The 21,546-nt window shown below is 38.4% G+C and overlaps 1 protein-coding gene across 1 annotated transcript in view; it reads right to left on the bottom strand.

Moving 5' to 3' along the window:
• The window catches only part of LOC111076700 (nephrin-like), a 330,088-nt gene that overhangs the window by 10,898 nt on the left and 297,644 nt on the right, over positions 1 to 21,546 (bottom strand). Inside the window, exons 10-11 of the mRNA XM_041593725.1 lie at positions 17,376 to 17,653; positions 12,470 to 12,667 (exon numbers count right to left, since the gene is read on the bottom strand). Coding sequence (XP_041449659.1) covers positions 12,470 to 12,667; positions 17,376 to 17,653 — 476 coding nt within the window. The remainder of the gene's footprint in view (positions 1 to 12,469; positions 12,668 to 17,375; positions 17,654 to 21,546) is intronic.

The raw sequence follows: 21,546 nt of genomic DNA, 5'->3' as shown, positions 1-21,546 counted from the left end.
ATAAGAGACTCCTTGGATCGTTGTGCGCGGTTGCACAACTGTTGGTAGCTGGTCTGGCAGTCCAGAGCAAACTGTGTTCGCATCGATACCACTAGCTGCTGATAGTTGCGAGTTGTGCTGACTGGTAGTGTGCTGAAGTACCTTTGGGCTTGCCCTTGAACATTCGATGCTATTCGCATCGATACCACTAGCTGCTGATAGTTGCGAGTTGTGCTGACTGGTAGTGTGCTGAAGTACCTTTGGGCTTGCCCTTGAACATTCAGTGCTATTCCCAGGCAGCGCTCAGCGTCGCTCCGATCTTGATTCTCCCCTACCATTTCCAGAATTCGCTCGTAGTTATGTCGATCCGCCGTAAGAAGGCAGTGTCCCAGGTTGAAAGGCAGTCACTCGGCCACTTGAAGGTCGCAGGGTAGAGGCGGCCTGTGGACTCTCTGAGCACACCGTATCCGCGCCGTTTTCCCTTGCATCTGCTGCGTACGTCCATGCGGCGGGTAGTCTGTCCAGTGTTTCTGGGGAAGGAACCGACAAATTTCGTGGGGGAGCCCCCATTACACGTAGCATCATTCGTTGAAACGAATCGAATATCTTATCAATTTTCAGATCCATCTGGTGCTGGGAAGCGGTTGAAATCGCCGTCAATGAAGCTGGCGTCAATACCTCGGGCTTCACGGAACGGGCACGTTGTCTTTCTCCTCGTTTTGGCATTATGGCTTGAGATCGTTGCAGATCTGATCGCTAATCCCACATCTGACACCAATGTAACAAAAATGTGCTACGAGGCGGGCCGAGCGGATTTTTTTTTCAGGTTGGGGGCCGGAGCTAACCTATTCTACCTATTCCGTAAAAATATAACACTCAATCTTACTTTTAATTCTCCAGTTTTCTACAGTTATATTGGCACATAACCATCGTGCTTAATCTTTTTTTCATGCATGTGAATTCTTTTTATTTTTTTTCTGTTCAAAGTCTGGCCGTTCTAACTATCGATCGCCAGGGTCAAGGGCTCTAAGGGCGCGAACTTTGAATTCGATATTTCGTTACATTATGTAAAAATAAAAGCCAATTCTATACACATGTTATTTAACCCATATACATATGTTTCTAGGTATACATTCATAGATCATATATATTCATACATTCATATACATATATGTAAATACATATGCATATAAAATTATTTTTGTTAAAATCACTTGTTTTATATAATCTGAAAAACATAAATTGACGAATTGACCAACGACATTTACACAATATATATATAAGTAAAAATCAATGTACATGATAAAAAAATTTTAAAAAAATCAATATATATACCAATTCCCTGCATATATGTATATGTAGAAAGATATACGTTTGTACATAATTTTATCGTAATAAAAAGTTCTCTGAAAAATATAAATTTATCGACAGAGTTGCAAAGCCGAAAGCCCACGGCATTTGCACAATATGTAATTAAAACGAGAAGGAACGTGTGAGTCGCTTCTGGGGACGCGACTCTACTTATACCCGTACCCAGTCAGTATATACATTTTTGAGCATATGATTTTTTAGAATTTTAGAAAAAAAAAAAATTTTACATTTTACATTTTTTTGCTACATCTGTTATCTACATCTACATATATTATGTATATTTTACATCTAACATGTAGATTATACATGTACCATTTAGATTCTACATCTCCTCCGTTAGGGGTTGATCGCGCACTGAACGCGGCAGAGTGTGCGAGCGAGAAAGATAATCAGAAGCGTCAGCAGCGCTGGAGAAGGAGAGGGAACCAACAGAAAATTAGTTTCTTCATTCTGGCTATATTTATGATCCGATCTGATTCAGATTAGGCAGTCTGGTAGATATGGGCATTTTCTACGATACTGCGTTTTTAGTTTTATCGTATCTTTAAAAATGTGCCTGCCACAGATTTTTGTCCTTTGTGGGGGCGGAAGGGGGCGTAGCGAAATTTTGAAATACACTTGTAGCAGTGTGATATCACATGAGCCTGGAAACCAAATTTGGTTGCCCTAGCTGTTATAGTCTCTGACATCTAGGCGTCAAACAAGACGGACAGACGGACAGACAGACATGGCTCTATCGACTTGGTTATTGATGCTGATCAAGAATATATATACTTTATGGGGTCGGAAACGTTTCCTTCTCTGTGTTACACACATCCTCTTTTTTTAATACGGGTATAATTAGCACTACTGAAAGCATTATTAAATCAACAACAATACAAGAATTCACATTAATATAGCTATTCTGCCAACAGTAAAAATATTACAAGTAAACAACAAAGAAATTGATGTATTCTCATTAGATATCATAACGATTCCATTGAGGAAGGCCATTGCTGAATTTCTAGAATGATAGAAAAATAACGAGAAGGAACGTGTGAGTCGCTTCTGGGAACGCGACTCTACTTATACCCGTACTCAGTCAATATATAAATTTTTGAGATTATGATTTATGTAGAATTTTAAAATATTTTACATTTTTGTGCTACATCTGTTATTTTCATATACATATACAAAGTATATTCTAAATCTAACATGTAGATTCTACAGTTACCATTTATATTCTACATCTTCTCCAATCGCGGGCGCTCGCGTACATAACGAGGCAGAGTGGGCGAGCGAGAAAGAGAATTAGAAGCGTGGTCTCGCTGAAAATTTCTTCATTCTGGCTATAATTATGATCCGATCTGATTCAGATTTGGCAATCAGATTTGGTCATTCTCTACGATACTGCGTTTATAGTTTTATCGTATCTTTAAAATTGTGCCTGCCACAGATTTTCGTTCTTTTATATCACACGAGTCTAGAAAAAAAATTTGTTTGCTCTAGCTCTTATAGTCCCTAAGGTCTAGACTCATCAAGACGGACGGACGGACGGATATGGCTATATAGACTCGGCTATTGATGCTGATCAATAATATATATACTTTATGGGGTCGGTAACGTTTCCTTCTCTGCGTTGCGCACATCCACTTTTGCCACAAATACAATATACCCCTTAACTCTTTTTGAGTACGGGTATACAAATCTCGTGTCACGGATTTTGTGGTTGCTTGTGGTCCTCCCAAACGGCTCGGCCGATTTTTTTTTTATCAAGTATTGCTTTGATTTATCTATCAGTGATTTGTGATAAAGGATGTTTTAATTTTTTTTTTAACCAGCAGTGCCTTCATTAAGTTGTCAGTGTGTTTTCGGCTTGACCGCCAAACGAAGCACATCAGTTCTTACAAATATGCTTAATGGGTACATATATACATTTCAAAATTTCGCCCCGCCCCCTTCCGATACCACATAGAACGAAGATCTGTGTCAGCGACAATTTTAAAGAGACCAGATAAATAAAAGCGTAGTATCATAGAGAATAACCATTATAATGAAGGCGAGAGGTGACTATTGAGTGATCTATATTTGGCCACAACGCCGTATGTATAGCTAAGGTTTACATGGGTTCTTATGGCTAGGTAAGCTTTACATGAGAGAAGGGATAATAATGCTATATACATGTTATAATGTTTCTCTTACTCTAATACACTGCTGGATATAATAAGATAATTATGATCAGAAAGCTAAGACAGCTTTAAGCTTGCAGGCTTGGAAGTTTAAAGCTGTAAAAAGCTGTGCTTAGTGTACAGTGGTCTAAGTCATATTTATTTATATCCAATTGTTTAATGTTGTATATTTAACTACACCTTTCCCTTATTTCTTTTTTATACCCGTAATCAAAGAAGAGTTAAGGGGTATATTAGATTTGTGGTAAAAGTGGATGTGTGCAACGCAGAGAAGGAAACGTTTCCGACCCCATAAAGTATATATATTCTTGATCAGCATCAATAGCCGAGTCGAAATAGCCTTGTCCGTCCGACTGTCCGTCTTGATGAGCGCCTAGATCTCAGAGACTATAAGAGCTAGAGAAACCAAATTTGGTTTCCAGACTCATTTGATATCACACTGCTACAAGTGTATTTCACAATTTCGCCCCGCCCCCTTCCGCCCACACAAAGGACGAAAAACTAAAAACGCAGTATCTTAGAGAATGACTAGATTGCCGAATCTGAATCAGATCGGATCATAATTATAGCCAGAATGAAGAAATGAATTTTCAGTTGCTTCCCCCGCCTCCCCCTCATGAAACACGCTACTCATTATCTTTCTCGCTCGCGCACTCTGCCGCGTTCAGTGCGCGAGCAACCCCTAGCGGAGGAGATGTAGAATCTAAATGGAACATGTACAATCTGCATGTTAGATGTAGATTATACATTGGAGATGTAGATAGCAGATGTAGCAAACAAATGTAAAATTTTTTTTTTTTTTATTCAAAAAAATCATATGCTCAAAAATGTATATACTGACTTAGTACGGGTATAAGTAGAGTCGCGTCCCCAGAAGCAACTCGCACGTTCCTTCTGGTTTTTAATTTGTCAATATTGTGATCACCGCCATCTTTTTCAAGCCTTGGAAAAAATAAATCTTAATCTATTATTCCATTAATGGTCATGCTATTGACTCTAAACGATACCACTTTTCATTTTTTGTGTATTATGTAGAAATTCGATTTTTTTAATTTTAATTCTTCACTATTTTGTGCGTCTTTAGGATTTATTATTTGGTATACCCTTGGAATTATGTTTACCTTCGTTTCTATTTTATTCTTACTTTCTTTATTATGTGTTTTCTTTGATTCCGCTCTTGTTGTTACTTTTAAAATGTTCTTATTTGCTAATTTCTTTATGTCACTAAATTCAAGTCGCGATAATGCGTCTATTGCCGAATTCTCAAATCTCCTAATATGTTCTGTAACGAAATCAAACTCGTCTAATAGGCTGTTTACATTGGGACTGCGTCATGCTTCTTTGCGTCTTGGCGGAGACGCAGTTTTTTTTACATAGGTGGTGGCAAAAAGTTGCGTCGGTCTCTGATTCATGCTTAACTGCACACTCTTCTGCCTATCAGCGCAACTATCACCACTATCACCACTAAGAACAACAAAAACTTGCAGTTCAAAAATACAATTTTGGCGCTAAAAATGTATGGTTGTGCAAAAAGGTGAAAATATACATAAAATCATGAAATAAAATACTTGAAACTTATTGTATTATTATCATACGACATTTTTGTGACCCCCTGATGCCATTATGACACTGACAATTGTTATCCCAGTTAAATTCTACGTTTTTCCTTGATCATTTATTTATGCATTGTACTGAAGCTGCAAAGTTGGTTATAAACCTACGATAAAAGTTGCAATATGCTATAAAGCGTTTTGCCTCATCTCCATTCTTTGGTATAGGATATTTTTCTATGACCTCAAATTTGGATTCATCTGAGAGAATTCCTTTGCCCGTGCACTTATGGCCTAGAAACGTTACTTCGTGACCAAAGAATTGGCATTTGTCGGGATAGAGCTTAAGATTGTGTTGCCTACAAGTTTGAAAAACATCTCTAAGATGTTGTAACTTGTGTCCCTTAAAGCATCCTATGACGATTATGTCGTCCATATATAGGAATGCTTGAGATGGTGCTAGGCCCGTGAAAGCTAAGGACATCATTATTTGGAATGCTATTTTCAAGCCGTATGGCAATCTTTTGAATCCATAAAATCCTTTGTCAGTAAAGAATGATGTTATGTCGCGCGGTTCCTCCCCTAACCCTACCTGGTGGAACCCTGACACTAAATCTAAGGAAGGAATCTAAACACGAAAAGAATTTGGCGCGTCCTAATTGGTCAAGAATGTCATCCATTCTTGGAAGTCAGAATTTTTCAGCCTGAGTTTTTGCTTGTAGAAATTGTTTTTTGGAATTTTTTTCTGATTCCACAGCGAATATTTCGTTAAACTCTGTGCATAGTTTGAAAAGGGCATCTTTTACGAAGGGTGGAAAGTTCTTTGATAGTTTCTTCATGACAGTATTTTCGTGTTCTTGATCTGGTTTATTTGCAAAGACGGTACGGATGTCGTAGTCCGACAAGTTCTCAGTTCTCAGTTTAAATGTTGAAATTTTAGTCTCTGTTGGGTTTGTGTTAATAAATCTAACAAAAACTCCTGGTATCAAAATATCTCCGGTTTTATTGCGTATTGTTATTTTTTAAATTGATTCCGACCTTGCCGGAATGAGAAGTATATTATTGATGATATTGTAATGGGCATTATATGGTTTTGTTTTGAGTATATTTATGTATATATATTATTATGTATATTTATGCTATAATCTAGTGTACAATAAAATCTTTTAATAAAATCAAGGCCTACTATGCTATCGCATTGAATTGGGAAATTATCCTTTACTACTTGAAATGGGTGATTTAATTGGTAATTGTCCAATATGAGTTCAACTTCTTCCAGTGTGTATATTATATCTGTTCTTATTCCATTTAATCTTGTTTTATTTTGGCTTCTTATATTCTGGTTATTCGAAAGAGTACTTTGTTTATTTACACTTTATTTACAACACGACATTTACGCTGTGGCCCAAAATTACGTTTTCTTATAAATTTCGGGGTTTAAATTTTTTTAAAGAAATATTATATTTTTTTTTTGGTTTAGTTTTTTATACCCGTACTCAAAAAAGAGTTAAGGGGTATATTAGATTTGTGGTAAAAGTGGATGTGTGTAACGCAGAGAAGGAAAATTTTCCGACCCCATAAAGTATATATATTCTTGATCAGCATCAATAGCCGAGTCGTTATAGCCATGTCTGTCTGTCCGTCCGTCCGTCCGTCCGTCCGTCCGTCCGTCTGTCTGTCTGTCCGTCTTGTTGAGCGCCTAGATCTCAGAGACTATAAGAGCTAGGGCAACCAAATTTAGTTTCCAGGCTCATGTGATATCACACTGCTACAAGTGTATTTCAAAATTTCGCCCCGCCCCCTTCCGCCACCACAAAGGACGAAAATCTGTGGCATGCACAATTTTAAAGATACTAAAACCGCAGTATCGTAGAGAATGACCATATATACCATATCTAAATTCGTCGGTTTTTATACCCGTACTCAAAAAAGAGTTAAGGGGTATATTAGATTTGTGGTAAAAGTGGATGTGTGTAACGCAGAGAAGGAAACGTTTCCGACCCCATAAAGTATATATATTCTTGATCAGCATCAATAGCCGAGTCGATATAGCTATGTCTGTCTGTCCGTCTGTCTGTCTGTCCGTCTGTCTGTCTGTCTGTCCGTCTTGTTGAGCGCCTAGATCTCAGAGACTATAAGAGCTAGGGCAACCAAATTTAGTTTCCAGGCTCATGTGATATCACACTGCTACAAGTGTATTTCAAAATTTCGCCCCGCCCCCTTCCGCCACCACAAAGGACGAAAATCTGTGGCATGCACAATTTTAAAGATACTAAAAGCGCAGTATCGTAGAGAATGACCATATATACCATATCTAAATTCGTCGGTTTTTATACCCGTACTGAAAAAAGAGTTAAGGGGTATATTAGATTTGTGGTAAAAGTGGATGTGTGTAACGCAGAGAAGGAAACGTTTCCGACCCCATAAAGTATATATATTCTTGATTTTATACTGACTGAGTACGGGTATAAGTAGAGTCGCGTCCCCAGAAGCGACTCGCACGTTCCTTCTGGTTTTATTCTACTATTAGGGGACTCTCGGAGTTTTCCGACTGCGAATTGTCGTTAGCGAACGTGATTATTCCATTATTATTACTCTAGTCAACACGAGTTTTCCTCAAGGTATAAAACCAATTTTTTCTTAATGATTTGGGGCTTAAAAATGGTTTGATTTGTGGTAAAAGTGGATGTGTGTAACGCTGAGAAGGAAACGTTTCCGACCCCTTAAAGTATATATATTCTTGATCAGCATCAATAGCCGAGTCGATATAGCCATGTCTGTCTGTCCGTCTGTCTGTCTGTCTGTCTGTCTGTCCGTCTTGTTGAGCGCCTAGATCTCAGAGACTATAAGAGCTAGGTCAACCAAATTTAGTTTCCAGACTCTTGTGATATCACACTGCTACAAGTGTATTTCAAAATTTCGTCCCGGCCCCTTCCGCCACCATAAAGAACGAAAATCTGTGGCAGGCACATTTTTAAAGATACGATTAAACTAAAAATGCAGTATCGTAGAGAATGCCCAAATCTACCAGATTACCGAATCTGAATCAGATCGGATAATAATTATAGCCAGAATGAAGAAATTAATTTTGTGTTGGTTCTTCCGCCCCCTCCTGCCAACACCAAGCTCATTCAACTCATTCTCTTTCTCGCTCGCACACTCTGCCGCGTTCAGTGCGCGAAGGAGATGTAGAACATACATGTACAATCTACATGTTAGATGTATAATATACATTGTATATGTATATGTAGATAACAGATGTAGCAAAAAAATGTAAAATGTAAAATTTTTTTTTTTTATTCCAAAATACTAAAAAATCATATGCTCAAAAATGTATATACTGACTGAGTAGGGGTATAAGTAGAGTCGCGTCCCCAGAAGTGCCTCACACGTTCCTTCTCGTTTTTTATGAATTTGTGAAAACTGGTATTTTTTAAAAGCTTTTTTTCAGAGGTAGCGCTTTTTTTCAAATAACTCTAGTATATTACGCCTGGTTGTATAGAATTTTGCTATTTTGAAAAGTTTATTAAAACAGCTAGAAGCTTAGCCCAAACATTTTGTGATTTCAGCTTACTGTCTGGGAAATATAAAGCATTGAAATGCAAAAATGATGATTTTTGTGCGGTATTTTTTTTACGAAATTTTGACTTTAAAAACTCAGGAAAAGTCGTTCTCTGTGTGTTCTCTGTTTTTTTTATAGATGCATTAATTAGGCGTCGCTTAAGGTATTGCTCATTAAAATCTGTGGAGAAATACAAAGGAACGCGATCAGGTACCAACTGCACAAACCTTTTTCGTTTTCTTTGTTCCCAATTGGTAATTGGGAACTTGACTTATTGGACGATCCCATTGATGTCTTCGTCCCCCAATGGTTGATCGATGAATTAGTCGATGAACATCACCAAGTGACTACGTAGGATATCTATTTGGTTTGACCACCAGGGTTTTTTTCTTTTCTTTTCTTTTCTTTTGAGGATCATGCTACCGTGAAGGATTTTTTCTGGACGATTTAGGGCGTCTTGTGTGGTTCTTTGGTTCGTTTCAGGGGAGTAGTTCCTCCATGGTTGTGCTATGAATTTTCCAGTTTATTTTCCTATAATAAGTATGGTCAGGAGGTTCTGGGTACTCGAGGGACAGTATCGTCTCGATATACCTGTGTTCAAAGAAGGAGTAGTCCGCTAGTACTTTTAAGCTTTTGACAATGTCTGATAGCCTTTTTACACTAACGCATCATTGTCGAAGGTGCGGAAAAATGATGCGAGGCGTTTAGACACCGCCGCATCTATTTTCGCTTCAGCTTTGTTATTGTTTGATGCGATAAAAACAGATGTTTGCTATCGATATCCCATCCATACCCGTCGATAGCCCAAATAATTTCAGTATTTTGTAAAAATACTAGACAGAATACGGCAATACTTGCCAATGATGCGCCGCATGATTAAAGATGCTGCCGCATCATTGTCTTCTTCTATCCACAGGGCATCATTGTCGCATGTTCCATTTAACGGACAAATCGAATGATGCGGCGCAGTGTAAAAAGGGTATTAGACTACGGTGAGATCAATAAATTCATGTCGGTTTTTTATAATATGAATGTGGGGTCGTTTCTCCGATTGCATATAAGTAAATTTAATTTTTCGTATTTCCTAGTGCAGTATCCACAAACACAATCCATAAAAATTTTGCGTCTCGAACAGGCAATTACATAAACAAACTTAAACATAATATTTCATATATGTATGTACAGTGTACAGAGATAGCTCAGTTCTTTTTTGTATAAAATTGTATGCAACATAAAAAAACTAAATTCCGGTAGTTTGTCAATGTTCCAAACTTCATATGAGAAATGCTGACCACTAACCATACTGTATGGTAAGTGGTTAGACCCTTCTGATACTTCTTACATTTCTGGCTATACTATTGCATGCTACAATTAATTTATGCTGAGAAGCATATCAGAGCTACAACAAATTTCAATACAATAACAGAACGTGGGTATCAGTCAATTGTTTGCGCGATTAAAAGTCTAAGATCTACTGCTGAAAATTGCTGAAGTAACGAAAATTATATCAGTAAGCCATACGTTTCTCAAGCCATATTTATATAGGTATAGATAAAGATTAAGAGCCTCATCTTCGTATTCAATTTATATTGTCAGTATGGACAATAATCTCTAATATTTTTTGTGACCTCTGTAACGAACCATGGATCCCAAACCCCACCACAGCAAAACCAAGTAACCAAAGCTCTCAAATGACGAGATCAACACCCAGCAAAAACGAAGACTCAGCACATGCCAAAAGACAAGAGACCGGTACAAGGGGGGCCTTCGCAATAAGCGATGTGATATATTTGGTTTTCTACTGCTTGTTACTTTTCTTAAATTAATTTAAGTTTTGCGCCTGTCTTTCTTTGTCATTCGAATCAGATTCCCTTATGGGAGTCCACACATAGTCGACCAACATATTCTCATTGCAAACACCTTCATACCGTCGTTCCATAGATTTTAATTGTTGGTGAAGTCTCTCTCCGTGTTTATCACTAACGTCCCCTAGGTTTGACGGAAAAAAGTCTAAGTGGGAGTGCAGGAAATGGATTTTTAGTCCCATGTTGGCTCGAATTTTTTCATAATTGTCAATTAGGTCTTGAACGATATTAACGTAATCATCACTCTTGTTGTTACTAAGAAAATTTGTTGTAATTATTCGGAATGAGTTTCAGACTCTGGTTTTCTCTACAGCATTGGAGTAAAAGTATGTGTCCATTCCTAGGACTCGGTATAACCAAAATTACATTGCAAACACCTTGATACCGTCGTTCCATAGCTTTTAATTGTTGGTGAAATCTCTCTCTGTGTTCATCACTAACGGCATGCATTTTTAGTTTTAGATAGACGCATAAATTAGGCGTCGTTTAAGGTATTGCTCATCTTGTAATCTTGTAATGTCCTATCGCAGGCTGAGGTATGCTTCAGTCTGTCCAGGGTCCTGAATTACAAGTTATTTATAATTCGCAGGACTTTATTTGGGGAAACCAGGAACTTTGCCAGCAAGTGTTTGTTATTTGCCTGACTGCTACGGCTGGTGGACTCTCTCCTACGATGGCTGGTGGACTGCCTGCCTGCGATGGCTGATTGACTGCCTCCTACCATGGCTGGTGGACTGCCTTTTTATAGATCGGCAGTCCTTCCATTTTCCCATGAATGTCTTACAGATATCTTATTTCTACTCCAGAATGTGGGAAGGGTTCTTACATAAATATATATTGCCTATAATGCGGCGTGTAGACTTAGCCCTGAAGTCAGTGTCCAGTATTCCCGGTAAGGAAAGTCGGAGACTGCTCACGGGCTCGCGCATGTGAGTATCCAATGTCCCAGGTAAGGTGATCGATGTGCACAGGTACCGTGGGAAAGGAATTTTTCTGGTAGTTCGCGTTTCTTGAACGGGAAACCAGTGGGAAAGGAATGTAATTTGGGGAAATTTGAGGTTTATTTAGTGTTACAGATATATTTATACATATAGAGATATTGTCAACTTAAAAACAGGTGTTGCCTGTGTTGTGACGAACCATGGGGAACCATGGTTCGTTACAATCTATGGAGAAATTTTGGAGCTAAAATTCGTTAACCAAACTTAAAAAATGAAAAAATAATCAATAAAAAATAATAACCAACTGCCAATTGGGAACAAAGGAATGCGATCAGGTACCAAATGTACAACCCTTTTTCGTTTGCTTTGTTTCCAATCGGTAGTTTTGCCCGGAACCTTCTAAAGGTATTTTTTGTTCATTCTTTTAATTTTTTAAGCTTGGTTAACGAATTTCAGCTCCAAAGTTTCTCCATAAATTTGATAATGAGCAATACCTTAAACGGCGCCTAATTAATGCAAATATACAAAAAAAAATAGAAAACATAGGATATCATTTTTGTTCGACTTTTCCTGAGTTTTTAAATTCAAAATTTCGTAAAAAATACCGCACAAAAGTCATAATTTTTGCATTTTAATGCTTTATATTTTCAAGACGGTAAGCTGAAATCACAAAGTGTTTGGGCTAAGCTTCTAGCTGTTTTAATTATCTTTTCAAAATAGTAAAGTTCTATACAACCAGGCGTAAGATACTAGAGTTATGTGAAAATAGAAGCACTAGCTCTGAAAAAAGCTTTAAACAAAAATACCAGACTTTAAAAATTCTTAAAAAAAAGTTCTGCCAAAGAAAAAGTTGGTTTTGTTCCTTGAGGAAAACTCGTGTCGACTAGTGTTATTCCACATTTGAATTTTCCATGGTATAGTAAGTACTATTTGGTTTTTTTGAAGCAGGAGATTGCTTCACATGGCATTATTTTTCATGCTTTGGTACTTAATATTAATTTATTTAATTTGTTCTACAAAATCAAGTACTTACAATTGAGATTTCTCCAGCCAAAGCTTGTACAGGACTATGAACTCCACTGCGCAAAGTACAATAACCCATTCCGTGAGAAGTACGTAATGTCATTTCAGCAGCTGTTATGTGTTGCGGCTCATTTACAGATATTACTCTGCTAGGACTGTGGTCGGTATGGATTGTTGATATCTGTTGTCTGTTCCTTGTGCTGTCCGTCTATAATGATTTTGATAATAGAAAATTACTTAATGTTCCAGATATTTTAGTAATAGCACTGTTAGACACAATTAAAACTTTTTATAATTAGTAGATTGATTGGTAAGGAAAGCCACTAAAAAATTAAAGTCTTCAAAAAGGAACCTTATGTAGTCTTGACAGCAATTCACAACGCGTGCGTTTTCTTCTCCGCTCGAACCAAAACTGTGTATATGTGTGTACAGCAGAGCTCAGCACGGCCCTATCTATTGTGCTTAGGAAAAAGCGCTGCTGCTGTGCTGCCGGTCACGTACACGTGTATCACAGTATTTGGCACCAATTCAATATTCTGTTTTGCCTTCTGTACACGCAAACGAACTGCAAAAAAATCATCAGATTTGCATTTAAAAGCTTAATAATTCCTATACGGTAAACTGAAATTACAAAGTGTATGCGTCTAATTTATAGCTTTACAGGATGGCAAAGTTAATTACAACCAAATGTAAGATACTTAAATTATGTGAAAAGAATCACTACTTCTGAAAAAAGCTTACAAAAGCTCTGCAATAGAAAACAAAAAGGATTATTGCTAAGCATGTTTTAAGCCCCAAATATATAAAAAAAGTTGGTTTTGTTCGAAGTGGCGAAATGGTGTCGGGTAGTGTAATTAATCCCTGGCTTTCCTTACTTAGAATATTCCGAATAAATCACAAATAACGATAAAATGGAAATTATACATTTTTTTAATTTTAAAATTTGTATTACATTTTTGTAAAAACTAATAATTTTCATATATTTTAGTTTTAAATTTCGTCTGCTATCTCTTCCTCTTAATCTATTCCAAAGGTATCACTTTCATCATCGTGTCCATATTCTTCATTTGTATCATCTTCTCACGAATTTTGGGAGGTACCTCCATCTTTGTGGCCAACACACAAGGATATGATTTTCGAATCCAAAAGATCGAAAACCTCTGCTGGCGCATCCTGTTGTTTTTTTTAATGCAAAGACTAGATAATAATGGATCAGAAGAATCCATAGCTTTGTGAATAACATCCCATTTTCTGGGATGATATTTTCTCTCAGCCTTGAAAAGTTTGTGTCTTGCTTCTGATTCACTTTCTATTAAGGAGACAACAGAAACGAGAAGGAACGTGTGAGTCGCTTCTGGGGACGCGACTCTACTTATACCCGTACTCAGTCAGTATATACATTTTTGAGCTTATGATTTTTAAGAATTTTAGAAAAAAAAAAAATTTTACATTTTACATTTTTTTGCTACATATGATATCTACATCTACATATACAATGTATATTATACATCTAACATGTAGATTTTACATGTTCCAATTAGATTCTACATCTCCTCCGCTAGGGGTTGCTCGCGCACTGAACGCGGCAGAATGTGCGAGCGAGAAGGAAAATGAGATGCGTTGTCGTGGGCGGGAGGGGGAGGGGAAGCAACTGAAAATTAATTTCTTCATTCTGGCTATAATTATGATCCGATCTGATTCAGATTCGGCAATCTGGTAGATATTGGCATTTTCTACGATACTGCGTTTTTAGTTTTATCGTATCTTTAAAACTGTGCCTGCCACAGATTTTCGTCCTTTGTGTGGGCGGAAGGGGGCGGGGCGAAATTTTGAAATACACTTGTAGCAGTGTGATATCACATGAGTCTGGAAACCAAATTTGGTTTCTCTAGCTCTTATAGTCTCTGAGATCCAGGCGCTCATCAAGACGGACAGACGGACAGACGGACGGACAGACGGACATGGCTATATCGACTCGGCTATTGATGCTGATCAAGAATATATATACTTTATGGGGTCGGAAACGTTTCCCTTTCTGCGTTTCACACAAAAAATAAAAAAAAAAAAAAAAAAAAAACATTTATTTGTTTGGGGGGAAAAAAAAAAAAAGAGAAAAAAAAAAAATTAGGGTGGGACCAAAAAAAGTTTTTTTGGAACTAAAACCGGACACCCCTTAATTTTATTATCTTGACTTTGATAGTAATATTAAAGTTTTTATTTTTATTTAAAAAAATTTTTTAGATGTTGCTACCAAAATTTAAAAAAATAGTAAGCAAGAAAATTAAAAAAAAAAAAATTGTTTGCTGAATGAGTTGGATAATTCGGTGAAATCTATTGCATATATATTGACACCATCAATATCGTCATTAATCAGTTATTGGCAGTAAAAAAACTGCACAAGTTTTGCGAACAAGTTAACTTAATATACATATCAACCTCAGCTGAACTTCTTGATTTTCACAAATCCTTAATTTTTTAACAGTAACTACAAAAAAAATAGAAAAATACTGTTCGGCTAAGCGCCGGCCTATGGCAGCACATAGTGTAGTTGAGCATCTCTTAATATAATGTCTCTCTTTATAACCGTTTGTTTGCTTGTACTTATGCTCTTGCTCTTTCTCGGCTTTCGTCAGCCGCTGTGGGGGAGGCTCATCAGAAAAGGCAGAAGTCACTTCAAATTCGATCATCACCGTAGTTAAACGTTTGGCTGTCTGGCACAGTGACCTGCCTGCCACAGAGTTCTAAAGTAACCTAACATAAACATATCAACTTCAACAGTCTTGAACCGCCCCCCGCGTTTTCAATCGACCCATCGTTAACTCTCGTTATCAAATCCGCACACCTTTCGCTAGTTTTGGATAATACATATATATTAACTTAATTAAAATAAACTGAACAATCATCGTCTCTTAAATAATCTTGCAAAACAACGCTACTGAAGAAGCTCAGTAGCTCAATAAATTACCTTATTGTAATTATGAACTAGTTTCTAAATTTCAATATTATTTGAAACATCCGACGAATTCAATTACACTACTCGACAAAATTGAACTTTTGATTTAGGCTGTGAACCAAAATGACTTTTTCTGATAGTACTTTATTTTTTTTTTTATGGTGTGCCATTTTGTCTCGGCTTTTCTAAATGAAGCCCCATATCTTTCCAAAGCAATTTTTTAATTCATATTGATCCGTATATGACTCATATGTTGCTAGATAGTGTCACATTTGCAATGGAATTCGACCTTCCAAAATTTATTTTTGTTTATTGCCTTGTGAGTTTTGTGGACTTAATTTTCTGTTTATTTTCACATAGCGATCGATCCCAGTCTAAACTAGCGCTCCGTTAGCGGTTTTCGTACTTATTAGTTTGAAGATAGGGATCTTGAGGCATTGACAATACCGTGCGATGAGTGACGAGAACCGACGATATTGTTGTGGCCGAGCTTGGCTCATTTTTTCTTTGTTTACGGAGCTTGTGCTTTTACACATTGGCACTTGATTTATTTCATCGTTTCTATTAGTTTATATTATAGCACGGTTTGATAAATATAAAGGGTAACATGGCCGCAAATACCCATGCCTACCCTCAGTCAGTATATACATTTTTGAGCATGATTTTTTAGAATTTTAGAATTAAAAAAAAAATTTTACATTTTACATTTGTTATCTACATCTCATCTACAATGTCTATTCTACATCTAACATGTAGTTTGTACAAGTACCATTTAGATTCTACATCTCCTCCGCTAGGGGTTGCTCGCGCACTGAACGCGGCAGAGTGTGCGAGCGAGAAGGAAAATGAATTGCGTTGTCGTCGTCGGGAGGGGGAGGGGAAGCAACTGAAAATTAATTTCTTCATTCCGGCCATAATTATGATCCGATCTGATTCAGATTCGGCAATCTGGTAGATATGGGCATTCTCTACGATACTGCGTTTTTAGTTTTATCGTATCTTTAAAACTGTGCCTGCCACAGATTTTCGTCCTTTGTGTGGGCGGAAGGGGGCGGGGCTAAATTTTGAAATACACTTGTAGCAGTGTGATATCACATGAGTCTGGAAACCAAATTTGGTTTCTCTAGCTCTTATAGTCTCTGAGATCCATGCGCTCATCAAGACGGACAGACGGACGGACAGACGGACATGGCTATATAGACTCGGCTATTGATGCTGATCACGAATATATATACTTTATGGGGTCGGAAACGTTTCCTTCTCTGCGTTGCACACATCCACTTTTACCACAAATCTAATATACCCCTTAACTCTTTTTTGAGTACGGGTATAAATACGTCTGATGTCTTTGACGGTTCGTAAGGGCCCGTCCTGGACTCGATTATGACTCTAGTTTTGTGGGCAGTAATGAATATTGATAGTGTGCGAGTAGCACTTCATTCAGATAAGGAATATAGGATCATTTTTTGTTTAGTGTGCACTTGTGTAATAGAGTGCATAATTTTTTAATCTTAAGTCGGTCCGGTATTCTAAGGCGAGGGCAATAAAGACCTCGCATCGATGTCAAAAATTTCGCGTTTGGCCAAGTTAGTCACAATTTGGATATATATATTCACTTAAAAAAAAAAACTATAGCCGACAGGGATACCTTGGACCTTGGACCTAAATTCTTTATAATTCGCGATATCGACTTTTTTTTGCTTCTGAGCATCGGTTCGAAAGTCATATTTTTTTTAAATTAAAATTTTCGGAAAAAAAAACATATTTGGACCGCTAGTTAACTTTTTTATAATTCACGGTCTATCAACTTTTTTTTTTACAGTACAGAATCTTGAAAAACAAAAAATTAGACATAAAAAAAAACAACTCAACTCATTAATGGGAGTATAACCCATTAGTTAATAAAAAATCGTACTAGCTTAACATACATACATAATTAATACTTAAAGTACTCGATTGTTACCTGATCATCTGAATCAATAGTTTCGGGCACAACATCGGGATTTTTTTCATCATAATCGTCTAGATCCTTACTTGCAGAACTTTTATCACTTGGTCCTGGTGATTCATCTCTTGATATATTCTCATGGGACAATTCTTTTTGACGCCTTCTAGATGAAGCTGTGCATGGTATCCGCAGAGCGAGTATAATTGCTAGTACGGCGACCAGTACAGCTAAGGTTAATCCAATTGTTAGCGATATAACTGGCGAGAATAAAAGCTCCGCACGAAGATTATTCGCTTGAAGTTAAAACAAATTTGAGATATTTCGACTCGTTATTTACAGGAATTATTATAAAGAGGACTTAATTACTTATATACCCGCAGCTCAATAAAATATAAACGTTAAAATACGATTTGTTTTATACCCTATATTAATAAAATAAATTATTATGAATTTTCATACTTTTTTTTTACAAACCTACCTACAACCTAACAGGAAACGGATTTATGTAAAGTAAATAAAATATTAAAAAATTTTACTTTTTATACCCGTACTCAAAAAAGAGTTAAGGGGTATATTAGATTTGTGGTAAAAGTGGATGTGTGTAACGCAGAGAAGGAAACGTTTCCGACCCAATAAAGTATATATATTCTTGATCAGCATCAATAGCCGAGTCGATATAGCCATGTCTGTCTGTCCGTCTGTCTGTCTGTCCGTCTTGTTGAGCGCCTAGATCTCAGAGACTATAAGAGCTAGGACAACCAAATTTGGTTTCCACACTCATGTGATATCACACTGCTACAAGTGTATTTCAAAATTTCGCCCCGCCCCCTTCCGCCATCACAAAGGACGAAAATCTGTGGCAGGCACATTTTCAAAGATACGATAAAACTAAAAACGCATTATCGTAGAGAATGCCCATATCTACCAGACTGCCGAATCTGAATTAGATCGGATCATAATTATAACCAGAATGAAGAAATTAATTTTCAGTTGCTTCCCCTGCCCCCTCCTGACGACGACTGGTAAAATTTGGTTGCTCTAGCTCTTATAGTCTCTGAGAACTAGGTGAAAAAAAAGAAGGACAGACGAACCGACGGACGGACGGGCAGATATGGCTATATCGACTCGACTATTGAAGCTGATGAAAAGTATGTATAATTTATATCGGAAACGTTTTCTTCTCTGCGTTACTGACATCCACTTTTACCAAAAATCTAATAGTGATGCGGAGGATAAAGTACGGTCTGGGAGAAGGTAATCTTGCGGAGGATAAACCACGCTCCGGGAGACAAGAGATGCGGAAAATAAAGTACGCTCCGAGAGACAAGAGTTGCGGAGGATAAAATACGCTCCGGTGAGAAGAAGGAGGGAAATTTATTAGCTCCTAGGAAGGCGATAGCAAGGTCTGTCGTGTATCGCAGAAAATAAAGTATGCTCTACCACTGCACTCAATGCAGACCTACGCTTCGGGTGATCAGAAAGATTGATCTGGACCTTAGGTGAGTCCAGATGGACTGGTGCTGATGGATCTGGCTCTGCATTTATTGTCGAAAATTACAAAAGAAAATTAACCATATACAAAAAAGAAACTAGGAGAGCAAAAAGGGCCTCTTGGCAAAAATTTTGCTCCGAAATCGAAGACACGTCAGAAGCCGCAAGGCTACGCAAGATCCTGTCAAAAACATCCCCCTCGGTGGGATATCTCAAGAGAATGGATGGTACGTGGACAAACTCTAGTGAGGACTCCCTACATATTCTACTCGATACTCATTTCCCTGGGTGCACGACCATCGAGCCGGCAGACACCCCAAGTGAAGGCCCGAAACCTCGATGGTGCACATCCTCACAAAACGGAATATTAGCTGGGCAGTAAACAGCTTTAAATAGTTCAAATCGCCTGGTCCAGACCAAGTCATTCCGGCTCAGTTACAAAAAGCCGGGGTCATGGCCATCAACTGGCTGCAAAGTATCTTTAGGAAGATACTGACTGTGGGAAAAATACCCCGCGCTTGGCTAAAGGCTCAAGTAGTCTTTATCCCCAAAGCAGGAAAACCCTCACACACAACCCCAAAAGACTTCAGACCAATAAGTCTATCGTCCTTTCTTCTCAAAACCTTTGAGAGACTAGTCGGGCTGCAGCTGAGAACAACCATAAATCCTCAGTGGCTGTCAGGCGCACAACATGCCTACCGAAAAGGAAAATCCACGGAAACGGCACTCCATGAAGTAATCTCGACAGTAGAGAAATTCCTACACATCAAAGAATACTCTTTAATAGCTTTCCTAGATATCGAGGGAGCCTTTAACAACGTCATACCGGGAGCCATCACAGAGGCCCAATAATTAGACCAATACTACTCTACGGAGTCGCAGTGTGGTGGCCTACCCCATCGAAGGGGACCATCACTAAACAACTGGGCAAGGTGCAGCGCACTGCAGCCCTATGCATCAGTGGAGCTCTGAGCAGGTAAGGATCAGGCAGAAATGGCAGCAGTCCGTCTTAGAGACTCTGACCAATGGGTGTCACATCACACCGGCCATGCGTCTATCCTAAATGGAAACAAAATCGTCCCCACAAGAACGGACTACTGCGTTCCGAGGGAGTATACAGTTACCCCTTTTGTAACAATCATCCCTCACAGAACCAACTGGCTCGAGGGACCACCTGGCCAAGATGGAGCCATTCATATCTTTACTGATGGCTCAAAGCTGGACAACTCCAACTCCGAACATCTGAATATAAGACACTCTTTTAGGCTCCCAGATCACTGCAGTGTCTTCCAAGCGGAAGTCATAGCGATCAGGGAAGCCTTGAGCTGCCTTCAGGAACGTGCCCCTACGGCAACTTATATAAATATCTATAGTGATAGCCAAGCTGCGATCAAATCACTGAATGCGATAACAACCAGCTCGGCTACCGTGGCAAACTGTCGAAAATCTCTCCATGAGATGGCTTATCAGTTTGTCATCAGCCCAATATGCGTCCCGGGCCTCCAGGACATTGAAGGCAACTGTATAGCAGACGAGCTGGCCAGAGCTGGTACAACAATCCCCCTTCTCCATGATAAGGAGGATATTCGTATGCCAATGGCAACCTGCAAGCTCAAAATAAAAGAACATTTTAACTAATAAATGACAGATGGCAAACAGTGCCACTATGTCGCATAACTCGGCAAACATGGCCTAACATTACTAGGAAGCGCACCGATGAGCTTTGCAAACTCAGTAGGAGCAGGTGCAGCTCAGTCATACGCCCCCTTACGGGACATTGGCTAATAGGCACCCATGCTAACAGGCTGGGTGCCCCCTATAACGACTTTTGTCGGAGCTGTAGAGATGAGGACGAGGAGGAGACTGTGGAACACCTGTTCTGCTCCTGTCCGGCCCTCAACATCAATACTTGGGTGCACCTTTCCTAATTGACATTTCGGACATGTCTACAATCAATCCTAGACGGATCGCAGGCTTCATAAGGGCATCCGGATGGGACAACGGATAACATAGTGTCTCACGAGGGAAGAGGGAACGACCTATGCGGTATCACAACGGGCCGAAGCCGGTCTAGGTGTGTAGGGTTTCTGACGATCCCGACAGCCGCCTTAACCTAACCTAACCTAACCTATATGTAATATTGGTGGTTTATAGGTTATTTGTACAGCGGGTTATAGACAAACCGGTGCCGACAAAATAGCGGGGGTGACAATTGCGGGGGTAATGAATACTCGTGCGATTAGTCTCAAATTTAATTTTTTACTGACTCAACTCCACAAATGTAGTCGAGCCCAAAAGGGAATTAGAAGATCACGCGATGCGACGCTCTAATACAAAGACGGTGCACATCGATGTATTCGCGTGCAGCTGCGCGTTTTGGCTATACGTGTGAGAACGTTACAGTTAAGTTTTTGGACATTAGCAATAACAACAGTGGGCAAAACAATAACGAGCATATGATTAGGGCAACTATTATATGAATGAATATTGACCTAAGCTAAGCGAATATGGATGCTTTGTGCTATTATCTCCCATAAGATTGATTTAAAATTTATCTTTGCCATTAAAGCAGCAACGAGCATTTGTCTAATTTTTGCATCCCGTAAAAAAAAGGATTTAACGAGGTCTTCAAAATAAGCTTTTCTAGAGAGAAGACTACATTGGACTCAAATCTCTGTACGCCGAATAATTTTTT

The sequence above is a fragment of the Drosophila obscura genome, unplaced genomic scaffold (assembly GCF_018151105.1).
Source record: "Drosophila obscura isolate BZ-5 IFL unplaced genomic scaffold, ASM1815110v1 contig_198, whole genome shotgun sequence".
Taxonomy (NCBI): domain Eukaryota; kingdom Metazoa; phylum Arthropoda; class Insecta; order Diptera; family Drosophilidae; genus Drosophila; species Drosophila obscura.
Note: the sequence above shows the minus strand (reverse complement) of the source record. Positions and strands in the feature narration are given on the sequence as shown.